This window comes from Notolepis coatsorum, assembly GCF_963971535.1.
Source record: "Notolepis coatsorum genome assembly, chromosome: 1".
NCBI classification, from domain to species: Eukaryota; Metazoa; Chordata; class Actinopteri; order Aulopiformes; family Paralepididae; genus Notolepis; species Notolepis coatsorum.
In genome coordinates, this window is record NC_140165.1 from 251,511,618 (window position 1) to 251,524,117 (window position 12,500).

Sequence of the window (12,500 nt, forward strand, 5' to 3'; positions counted from 1 at the left end):
GAGATGGGGGGGGGGAGACAGAGAGAGAGCGGGGGTGAGAGAGAGAGAGAGGGGGGGGAGACAGAGAGAGAGAGAGAGAGAGAGAGAGAGAGAGAGAGAGAGAGAGAGAGAGAGAGAGAGAGAGAGAGAGAGAGAGAGAGAGAGAGAGAGAGATGAGAGAGAGAGAGAGAGAGAGGATGAGAGAGAGAGAGAGAGAGAGGGGGAGAGACAGAGAGAGGGGGGACAGAGAGAGAGGGGGGGAGAGATAGATGAGGAGGGAGAGAAAGGGGGATGAGGGAGGAGAGAGGGGGGGGCAGATAGAGGGAGAGAGAGATGAGGAGAAAGAGACAAAGAGAGACAGAGAGGAGAAAGACAGGGAGATAGAAAGAGGATAGCGATATGAGGAGAGAGAGAGAGAAAAAGAAAGACAGAGGAGAGAGTGAGGGAGGGAGGGAGAGACACACATGCACAGACAGAGAGGAGAGAGAGACAGAGAGGATGAGAGAGACAGAGAGGAGAGAGAGAGAGAGGCAGGGAGAGAGAGAGAGAGAGATGATTACTGTTACATTACTGGTAGTTTAACCCTTTCACTGCCACACTACAGAAGGTTAACCCTGAAAAGGTTAATGAAATAATATGCAGAAGAAGAAGGTCAGCACAAAGCTGCAGGGTGGTGTGTAGGTGAGACAGGGTGCTGTGTAGGTGAGACCAGGGTGCTGTGTAGGTGAGACAGGGTGCTGTGTAGGTGAGACAGGGTGCTGTGTAGGTGAGACAGGGTGCTGTGTAGGTGAGACAGGGTGGTGTGTAGGTGAGACAGGGTGCTGTGTAGGTGAGACAGGGTGCTGTGTAGGTGAGACAGGGTGCTGTGTAGGTGAGACAGGGTGCTGTGTAGGAGAGACAGGGTGCTGTGTAGGTGAGACAGGGTGCTGTGTAGGTGAGACAGGGTGCTGTGTAGGTGAGACAGGGTGGTGTGTAGGTGAGACAGGGTGCTGTGTAGGTGAGACAGGGTGGTGTGTAGGTGAGACAGGGTGGTGTGTAGGTGAGACAGGGTGCTGTGTAGGTGAGACAGGGTGGTGTGTAGGTGAGACAGGGTGCTGTGTAGGAGAGACAGGGTGCTGTGTAGGTGAGACAGGGTGCTGTGTAGGTGAGACAGGGGTGCTGTGTAGGTGAGACAGGGTGTAGGTGAGACAGGGTGCTGTGTAGGTGAGACAGGGTGGTGTGTAGGTGAGACAGGGTGCTGTGTAGGTGAGACAGGGTGGTGTGTAGGTGAGACAGGGTGCTGTGTAGGTGAGACAGGGTGGTGTGTAGGTGAGACAGGGTGGTGTGTAGGTGAGACAGGGTGATGTGTAGGTGAGACAGGGTGTAGGTGAGACAGGGTGGTGTGTAGGTGAGACAGGGTGGTGTGTAGGTGAGACAGGGTGCTGTGTAGGTGAGACAGGGTGCTGTGTAGGTGAGACAGGGTGCTGTGTAGGTGAGACAGGGTGCTGTGTAGGTGAGACAGGGTGGTGTGTAGGTGAGACAGGGTGGTGTGTAGGTGAGACAGGGTGCTGTGTAGGAGAGACAGGGTGCTGTGTAGGAGACAGGGTGCTGTGTAGGTGAGACAGGGTGCTGTGTAGGTGAGACAGGGTGGTGTGTAGGTGAGACAGGGTGCTGTGTAGGTGAGACAGGGTGGTGTGTAGGTGAGACAGGGTGGTGTGTAGGTGAGACAGGGTGATGTGTAGGTGAGACAGGGTGTAACTGAGGGGTACAATTCCCTGACTGTATTGTTAGATATGATACTTACTACCACTACCTCTTGTACTTTAGACTCTGGCCACCCAGTACTAGGTATAAATAATTATGATAAACACTCCCACCTGATGAAACGGATCCAACACAAATGTACCAAGTCGAAAGTCTGCGTTTAATAATAATACATAGCAAAAGGTATGTACAACGATCACTTAATTACATTTATGATTTGAAATAGTATGCACTTTTATGGCAAATGAGTATTCGTAGGTAGATCAATATCGAATGTCCAATCTCTGATTGCGCAGGAAGCAAATATACAACCTGGAATATTTAGGGAACAATAGCAATGATACTTGAATGATTATATAGCTGGATACACTAGGGGAAGGTTCCGACTGCTTGTAGGACAGCTGGAGGGGGGGGGGGGGTAGAGTCTGGCTGTATCCCGTCTGGCCGAGGGTATCCTGGGAGAGCCCACAGTCGTGCGACCCGGTGCCCAGCGATCCTCGATCCACAGATGAAAGCAGTTGGACTCTCTGTGGCCGGCGTCCCTCCGGTCCACGATGGAGAGACGTGAGGCGACCTCGTCGTGTAGAGCGTCTTCTCACCTGTCGTCCTCTCCGGGGGGGGTATTTCCAACACACCGCAGTGTTGGCCTTTATCCATAGAATAATCAAAGTACTCAAAGCATAATCCAAGCCGGGGAAGGCTAGCCGTCGTCGGTAGAATAATCCAATATACAGGTCCACTCGCTCGTTGGCCTGGACCCCACGTGCAGCTTCACGTGGGGTCAACCACCCTGGATAAGCGTCCAGCTGATGCCCGAAACGATGGGGGTGCTGATTACTATAGAAACTCTTACCGCACGAGGGCACTACATATGAATAGACTATTATTAGCTTAATAGAATACGTCCAACTCGACGATATAGTGCCAAATATGACTATTCAAATATTAATATACACGATGTCTCAATGCCGATACTGGGCCGAATTGGCCTTACTGCCCACACGTGGTTCGCGGGGAGGCTTTTGCGTCTGTCACTCTGTTGGAGGGTAAGGAACTGGACTAAAAGAAAGCTCTACTTTAATAGCGCAGTATATATACGCACTATGAACAAATAGTACCATTAGTGGTGCGGTAGACATATTCCTACGCGGAACTAGGACTTGTCCATACATGTTGAGCGGTACGATTGAACCTGGTCTGAGGGGTATGGCGACCTGGCACCAAGGTCTCGTCCAATGGTAGAATGGAGACTATTATGGGATGTTCAGTAGACTAGAAGGGATATTCAATGCATATTGTACAAGGAATATACAAGGGATATCAGGGGATATACAAATACAATTAAATATATATATATAAATAAATATATATATTCGGTTTAATCTGATCCTTCAGAACAGCCGCCCCCTAATTGGTCCCAACCCAATTAGTTAAGCAGAGACAGATTAACCGCACTGTCTACCACTCAAGGGTTCGCTGTAAGGGTCAGTCAACTCACAAAGTCATAGGGTCATGGTCATCATCGATTGTGTCTGGGAGTCGGGGCAGTTCTATGAGCCTCGCCACAGGACGGGTGTAAATGCGCCCCTGGACGAGTACTTCAGCTGCTCGGACCTTGCCATCGGCACCGGTGATCACTTTGCTTACGCGGCCAGCCGGCCACATAGCTCTGGGTAGTGACTGGTCAATAATCATGACGACTGTTCCTTCCGTCAAATTGTCTCTCTCTTTTACCCACTTCTGGCGGGTCTGTAGAGACGGTAGGTAGTGCAGTAGGAAACTGCTCCAAAACTTGTCGGCTAATACTTGGCTGTACCTCCACATTCGTCGGCCGTTCGCTTCTTCAGGCCGGTACATTGTCTGGGGTAACGCGGGATCTAGCCGCCCCATCAGGAGGGTGTTGGGGGTGACTGGGTCGACATCTGCTACATCACTGGAGACGTAACCGAGGGGCTTTGAGTTCAATACTCCCTCAATCTCCGTGAGGACTGTCATTAGGACTTCTTCCGCCACAGTCTGGGCCCCAAGTACTGCGTACAGGGCTGTCTTTATAGAACGTACTTCTCGTTCCCAAGTTCCACCGAAGTGGGGTGCGTTTGGGGGGTTGAATTGGAAGTCAATCTGGGCTGGAGCGAGGTGGGTCTTAAGTTCTGGGCCCATAGCTTGGAAGCTCTCCCTCAGCTCTCTTTCTCCGCCTTTGAAGTTTGTCCCGTGATCGGACAATAATGTAGACGGTTTTCCTTTCCGTGATGTGAATCTTCGGAAGGCCATAAGGAATGAGTCTGCGCTCATGGTCGGAAGGAGCTCAATATGTATCGCTCTGGTGGTCATGCATTTGAATACAATACCCCACCGCTTCTCGGTGCCTCTTCCTTTCTTTATGTGCAGCGGGCCAAAACAGTCCATGCCTGTTGAGTGGAATGGCTTGTCGCCGAGTCGGAGGCGACATGGAGGTAGGTCAGCCATCCGTGGTATGCTGGGCTGCGCGCGCCACTTTCGGCAGTCTAGACAGGTTCGCTGGAAGCGTCGCACCGCCTCTCTTCCTTGAAGTATCCAGTAACGACGTCTGATTTCCGCGAAGACTCTCTCTGCTCCTGCGTGGTGTACATCCTCGTCGTATTTCTTTATAATCAGCTCTGTGACCTTGTGTCGGCTGTTCAATACGATCGGGTACTTAATGTCATCCGGTAAATTGGGGGCTCTCCGCAGGCGACCACCCACTCTGATGAGGGTATGTGTGTCACTCTCGGGGGCCAGATGAATCAATCTGCTGTCTGATGGGACGGGCTTTCCTCCCTGTAGACAGTCTAGTTCATCGGGGAACGAGTCTCTCTGGGCTCGTTGCAGTAGAAGCAGTTCTGCTTCCTCGTAGTCAGCTGCTGACATATCACTTAATCTCTGGGTGGTGCCGCAGGAATGTCCGTTGCTGCGCACTCTCTATGGTAATGCAATCGTCTATGTTGGGGTCTGCGGAGACAACAGTGCTCAATCCACAGAACATGGGTTTCTTATTCTCAGCCTCCTCGTCACTTGCTTCCCTCGGGGTGGGCGTGGGCCAATCTCCTTCCGGGAGCTTGAGGAATGCTGGTCCGTCACTGTAGATGTTATGACGGGTTAAGTCATCTAGGGACATTCCCCGGGTGATGACGTCAGCTGGGTTGTGTTTTGTATCAACATAGCGCCAGTTTGCTTCTCCGGTTAACTCTCCGGTTAACTCTTGAATCTCAGTGACTCTGACTCCCACGAAGACTTTGTATTTGCATGAATCCGATTTGATCCAGGCGAGTACTGTCGTGGAATCTGACCACAGGATTGTTCTATGCACCGGAATGGTGAGCTCACGTTGGATGAGCGTGGCTAGATGCGCTCCTGCGAGGGCTGCGCAGAGCTCTAGACGTGGGATAGACTGTTGCTTGCGTGGGGCTATTCTCGAGCGGGCGAGGATGAATGCTGTGTAGATCTCTCCCCCCTCTTCTTGGGCCCGCAAGTAGGCTACTGATCCGTAGGCGACCTCGGAGGCGTCACTGAAGACGTGTAAATCCATTTTACATGTCTCTGGCCTCACCGTGGGTGGGAAGTAGCTTCGGCGTATATTAACGCCTGGGAGTGAGTGGAGTTCCATCTCCCACTCTCTCCAGGTGGATGCAAGGTGTGCGGGAATGGGGTCGTCCCAGCCCTGGTCCTTGTCCCACAATGCTCGTACAATCATCTTTGCCCTGGTGGTGTACGGTAGTATACATCCTAACGGGTCATATTGTCGGGCGAGTGTTCTGTACACACTCCGTCTGGTGGTCGGTATTGCCGTCGACCTTCCCTGCTCCGTGGTCAGGGGTTTGTGTCTATAGTGGAGCGAATCTGTTTTGAAGCGCCACACTAGTCCTAGTGTCATCTCTTGGGCTTCTCCTGGGATTGTGGCCATCCAGGTCTCGCTGCTCGCTGCCTTGTCCTCGGAGGAGAGGCTGCGCAGTACGTGCGGATCGCTGCTGGCCCACTGCCTGAGATCAAAGCCGCCTTTGATCAGAGAGGCGCGGAGTTTATGTAGGAGAGCCTCGGCTTCTTCCTGGGTCGAAACGCTTTGTAGACAGTTATCTACATAGAAGCTGTTCTTCACACTGTGTCGGACCTCTTCGTCCGCTGCTGGGTCCTCTGCGACATGTCTCTGTAGTGCAAATGTAGCACAGCATGGGCTGCATGTAGTTCCGAAAGGGAGGACTTCCCATTGGTAGATGGCTGGGTGCTCATCTCCTGGCCTCTCTCTCCATAGGAACCGCAACAGGGGCTTGTCCTCCTCTACTAATCTCACCTGCAGGAACATCCCTTTGATATCCCCGCTGATAGCCACCTTGTCCTGGCGGAAGCGGAGTAGTACGCCTAGTAGGGAGGGGCCGAGTGTAGGACCGGGCAATAGCTCTTTATTCAGATTTTGGGATCCGATCTGGTAGCTGCAGTTAAACACGATGCGGTCTTTGCCGTTGTGATGCACCTTGTGGTGGGGCACGTACCACGATTCAGTCGTCTGGTCGGCCTCTTTAATGTCAATCTTTGTGACGTGTCCCGCTGTGATGAGCTTCTCAATCTCAGCGCGGTATACACTTTCTTGGGCGGGGTCCTTGGCTAAGCGCCGCTCTGTGTTTAGTAGGTACCGCTCTGTGGCGTCTTTCTTTGCGTGAAAGGTAGGCATCCCTTCCCGCCGCAGGAGTGGCGTGGCGTATCTCAACACGCCGCTGACTGGGACTCTCTTTGTTCCCGTCTCGAGGAGGTTAATGGCGTAGATGTCGTCTTTAGAGCGAATGTCTTTCTTTTCGTTCTTAAAGGGCATTTGTTCTAAGGTCCATAGCCTCTCTACATGCTGCAGGAGTGCGGTGTCTCCCTCTGTGACTCGGGAGTGGAGACAGCTAGTGGCTGTGGTTCGGTTGAGAAATTTGGCGAGTGGGCCTTGGAGAGTCCATCCTAGGCGGGTCTCGACTGCTGCAGGACAGCCTCTGGGTCCGGTATGAACCCGGTCTATCGGGACAATGAGGTCTGCATGGTCGGAGCCTATCAACAGTGTCGGGGTAGCACCGTCTATGAGTGGGATCGGTAGCTTGCGTAGATGTACATATTTCTCCATCAGCTTGGCTACGGGGTATGTGTACCGCGAGAGTCCTATTTCTTGGCTGGTGAAAGCGTCTGTAATCCTGTACCGTCGCTCGGGCTGGCCGCTTGCTGCGGTAGAGAATGAGACATTCTCGCCCTTTATCGTTTTCAAATCTCTTCTTATTGTCCGAATTGTCATTTGGTTTTCGCTCCCCCGCAGCCCTAGCTGGGCCGCAGCGGACGCGAGCAGAAGGGTCTTCTCTGACCCGTCATCAAGGACGGCGTAAGTGTCCATGACTTTATTCTGGTAGCTCAATGTCACACGGACTACCTTTAAGAGCACTCTGGCTCCGCTGCTGCTGGCGGGGTCGATGTACATGACGCTTGCTTTGCTGCTTGATGGTGCGGGTGGAGGCCGCCGTCTGTTACTGTCGTGGAGTATGTCCAGATGGGCTCCATCGCACCGACTGCACTTTTTCTTTAAGCGGCATTCGGCTGCCATGTGTGATCGCGCACAGCGAAAACAGCGTCTGTTGGACTTTATCCATTGACTCGCTTCCTCCGCATTCATCTTGGGGAATGAGTCACATTGTGACAGCCAGTGTTCTTTCTCACAGTAGGGGCACACTATCTTCCACTTCTCCTTTCTTGAGGGGGTACTGTGGCTCCTACTGCTTGGCACTGACTCCGATTGGTGCATGACAGTCACCGATCTTCTTCCATCATTTAGTCTCCTGGTTCCTTCTCTGGAGCCAGGGGTGCTCCGTCCGAATGTATCTAGCCGTAAGCTGCTGACTTCTCTCGCCAGGAAGTCGGCTAGATCGAGGAGGTTCGGTTCGGGGCCATTAGGGTCTCGGTGGTCTCTCTGCCGCCTAAAGCGCTCCTGTCGGGCGGGCGGTAGCTTCTCCAAGATCCTCTCTACATTTGAGTTGGCGTATAGTTCATGCCTACCCTTTTCCCTCTGCGCTCCCAGCATCCCTACCAGGGACTGCACTCTGATGGACAGGTCGTCCAGTGCTCGATTGTCTGTTGCTGGGGGTAGGCGGTCGATGTGCCTGATCTCCTGGATCACGTAATCCCATATACGTCCATATCTCTGGTCCAACGCTACCAGCGCTGCGGTGTATGGGGTCGTGGAAGTGGCGTAGGCGAGCGCTATGTTGTGCGCGCGGGGTACCTTTAAATGCTTCAGTAGTATCGCGTATTTATGGCGTTCATCAATGACATCCACCAACATTGTCTCCAGACACATGCGGAGCTCCGTATACTGGGCCCGGTTCTCCTGGGTGAAGTCTGGTACCATAGGTGTGCCAATGTATGACGCGGATTGTTGATACATCGGCGAGCGTTGGGGGAGAGGCCTCCTAGGCGAGTCTCCTCCTGCTCCTTGGCGTGGGCTGGTACCGGCTGTGTACCATGGCCCGCTGGTCCAGGTGCTGTTCCTCGGTGCGGGTCGTGCGTCGTGCTCACCCGTGAATAGCGTCGGGGGTCTGTAGCGCAGCTCCGCGGGGGTATAGCCTGGGCTGTACTGGACCTCCTGGTCCGGTAGAGTACTGTGCTGTCGTCGGGCGTGGTTCTCCTCCTCTTCCTCTTCGTCTTCCGTTAGGTCATCCAGGGCTTGTAGTCTCTGATTTAGCCTCTCCGCAGTGTATGCTGCTCCTTCCCGGTGGCTGGGTCTCGCTTGGACCGGTTGGGGAAGGGGGTCTGCGGGGGGTATAAACCTCGTCTGTTGGTCAAGTTCAGGGTCGCTTACTCGGCTAGGGGATGCCGCCCTGGAGTGATGTCTAGATGAGTTCCTGGAGCCTCTGGTGGAGGGAGGGGGTGTTGTCCTTCTGATCAGCTGTTCTATTAGTTGCGCTTGTGCTCTGTCGCGCTCGGCTTCGCGCTTGGTGAGATCCGATTCTCTCTGGGCACCGGTGGCGGCGCGCTGGGCGTCGGCCCGGTCTCTTGCCATATTCTCTTCCATCTGAATGCGTCTTATTTCCAGGCGTATGTGCTCTTCTTCGCTCCGTTGCTGTATCTGCAATCGATCGCGTTCACCCTGGAGTCTATCGCGTTCAGTAGAGGCTTTCAGGCTGACGAGGAATGCCTGCTGTAGTGTCCTCTCTGCCTCGCTGGGAGAAGACGGTTGTATAGGGGAGCCGTCCCTTGGGGTACTCCGTGCGGAGTCTTGGAGCTCTATCTCCACGGTGCTCTCCTCATCTTCTTCCGTGCCGAGTTCTCTCTCGGTAGTGTTGTCTTCCTCCCGGGACTCGTCGGGGACTACTTCTTCGGTATTGGCGGGGTGTAAAGTCATGTCTGGTTCCCCCTGGTCCCCACCGTGAGCTGGGTCAGTTACGTTAGAACCCATAGGGGCCTCTATGGTCGGGGTAGCCTGGTCGTTAGGGTTAGACATAATTTTACTTTCTAGTTTTACCGCGTTTACTGTTGGTGGAAGACTAGGTTGTTGACTGACAGCGTAAGCCTCTAGGTACTGAGGGAGCTGTCGTTTGCGCCGCGGGCGTTGTTGGTTAGGAGGATCGTTTCGTGGAGTGTTCATCATAGGCCATTTTAATATTAATAACACTATATTAATATTACACTGATTACCCTCCGGCTCGAAGGACCAATTGTAACTGAGGGGTACAATTCCCTGACTGTATTGTTAGATATGATACTTACTACCACTACCTCTTGTACTTTAGACTCTGGCCACCCAGTACTAGGTATAAATAATTATGATAAACACTCCCACCTGATGAAACGGATCCAACACAAATGTACCAAGTCGAAAGTCTGCGTTTAATAATAATACATAGCAAAAGGTATGTACAACGATCACTTAATTACATTTATGATTTGAAATAGTGTTGTGGCTGATGGTTGTTTAACACAGCAGGAGACGATATTTCCAATTTTAACAAGTAGGTAATTTATTTAGGAAAAGAAGTTTCAACAGCAGAGCTATGGATCGAGCAGAGGATCACCACAGCTTGAACAAAAAACACTCTACCCCTCAATCCCTCTGCTTGTCCCCTAAATCCCCTCTCAGTCCTGCCCCCCCATGACAGATATGATGACGTGTCATATCATGTCAGATATGACATGACGTACATTAAGATGACACGTAGATTTAACATCGGAGAGAGATAAAAACATTAAGAACATCGAAGAGAGATAAAGACATTAAGAAGAACATAGATTTAGATAAGAGATAAACAAGATATGATGTACACACACGATATGATGTAAAACATTAAGAACATCGAAGAGAGATAAAGATTTAGTGAGATGTGTGTGTGTGTTTGTGTGTGTGTGTGTGTGTATGTGTGTGTGTGTCTGTGTGTGTGTGCGTCTGTGTACAGACGTGTGTGTATTGTATGTGTGTATTGCGACACAGGGAATGTGTGTGTGTGTGTGTGTGTCGGTGTGTATGTCTGTGCGACTGTGTGTGTCTGTGTGTGTGTGTGTGTGTGTCTGTGTGACTGTGTGTGTCTGTGTGTCTGTGTGTGTGTGCTGTGTCTGTGTGTGTGTGCTGTGTATGTGTGTGTCTGTGTGTCTGTGTGTGTGTGCTGTGTATGTATGAAAGAGAGAAAAGACACAAGATTAGAGCACACGATATGATGTACTGAAATGTCCATCTGCCTATCTTGAGGTTGTTTTAAGAACATCAGCCAGACTGTCGCCCTAGTGTCTTTGAGCCCTGCTAGTTGACCTATATTAAACTAGTCAAGACTAACCCCTTTCCTACCTCCACCCCCGTATACACATTTTCCACAACATTCCCCCATTTGGTCCCTAGTCCCACCCAAATCATATAACCAAGAAAATGTGAACGTCTAACTAAACGAGAAACCACAATTATATAATAAAAGTTTAAATGCCTAATCTAAACCAGAAACCTTACTTCATTCACTGGACCCCTAACGGACCAACAAAGGCTGACTACCGTTCTTACCAAAACACAAAACCGTTCCAAACAAGAGTAATAATAAAACATCAACAAAATACCCCAATTTATAATCCTAACCTGACAGACAAATCCCCCCAACCTCCACCGCTTACCAAATGAGCCACAGTTCCGGCCGGAAACCGCGACTCTCATCAGGGAAAGGAGAAGTTGACCGTCAGAACTAAACTTAGAACATCCCTCCCAAAAAAAAATGACATTGTCTCTTCCATAACATTGAGTCCTAGTGTCCATCGCTCAGCCCCCCTTCCATGCCCACGCCATAGTCTCCTCACCGTATTGCCAAAAAGTCACATTTTGCCAATACCGCAACCACCACGCCACACCTCCAGTCCCCGTAGAAGCATGTCCCCATGCCTGGACGAGAGGCGCTGGTCCCGACCTCACCACGTGTCCCCCCATCTTCGACGGGAGGTGCCCATCTTGCCCACTGCGTTAGCCCCCCCCCTTTGTCCCTCCAGTCCCCAGAACCGATCCCCAGACCACTTCTTCTCAATGCTTCCTCAGGCTCAGAACCGACACTCTGCCGATGCCCCTTCCCATTCCGGTTTGACCAGGACCACGAGTAAAATAAACAAAAAATAATTAAAAAAATAAAAAATAATGCAATGATTTTCAATGGTTGCAATCTCTATGCCGAAGGATCATTAGAAAATCAGACTAAAATTCCTAGTTAAAGGAATAAACCAACAAAACTGCACTCAGACCATCCCCCGTCACTCTTAAAGGAAAGAACCAACAAAAAGAAAATGTCCCTACCTCACCATACCCCTAATCCTCTATCCCCTCGTCTCCCTCTAAGGCAGCATAAAGCTGAGGACATGGCCCGATTTGTGGCTCAATCTCTTTCTGTCCCACCATCAGCATTTGGCTCGTTACGTGTGAAGTTACCAGCCTACCCAAGAGAGGCATACCACAACAGAAAAGGAGAACCAATATCAACCCTGCCACCCCAATGGATATCCCCGTCTGCATCACTATGCTTCCCCACTGTCCCAATCTTTCCAACACCCCACTCCCCCACCATTCTTCATTCCGGCCAGAATTCCCCCTCAACTCCTCCCTCAAATCCTTCAGCTTAGCCATGGCCTCTGAGAACTTTCCCCCTGGCCCCACATTCGTCGGAATGAATGTGCAGCAGTACTGTCCAAACATGGAACAGACTCCACCCTTCTCCGCCATTAACCAGTTCAGAGCCTGTCTATTCTGCCACGCCACCGTACTGGTCGCGTGCATCTGGTCCCCCATTGCATCCAACGCCTCCTCGGTGTAGTTGAGATACCGCTGCTGATTGTAAAACAAATAGTTGATCCACCCGGTGTTCTTATTGACCGATATCCATGGCAGAATAGACTCAAACCCTGCCGCAATCTCATTCTTAGCCATGAACTCGGCTGGAATGCCCCTTGGCTGTCCTATGCTGTCCAGATACACCCTTGGGTCTGCCTTGTAGCTACGCTTCGTTCGAGAGACAGGAGACTCAGAAGGTCCTTCCGTCACTGATAATGGTAGGACCACCATTGGCATGATCGCCTGAACCCGGGCACATCTACCTGACCAATCTAAAGGAAGTGTATTCCTCAACCTCCTACCGCCGCAGAGCCAGTATTGGTCCGCCAGTGCCATATCCTGGACATGAAAAGGGCAAGCTACAGGCCGTGGGTTGGTATCCACTCCCTTTAACACGACCCCGTGTCCACACTTTCCTTCTTTCGTGCAGTTAGTCGTGATGCTCCAAATAGTAGTGCACCGC

General features: G+C 51.5%; 1 protein-coding gene across 1 annotated transcript in view; it reads right to left on the reverse strand.

Moving 5' to 3' along the window:
• Nucleotides 1–12,500, reverse strand: part of LOC311224673 (calpain-5-like) — a 339,044-nt gene that overhangs the window by 7,806 nt on the left and 318,738 nt on the right. The window contains exon 11 of the mRNA XM_084309752.1: nucleotides 689–1,115. Coding sequence (XP_084165878.1) covers nucleotides 689–1,115 — 427 coding nt within the window. The remainder of the gene's footprint in view (nucleotides 1–688; nucleotides 1,116–12,500) is intronic.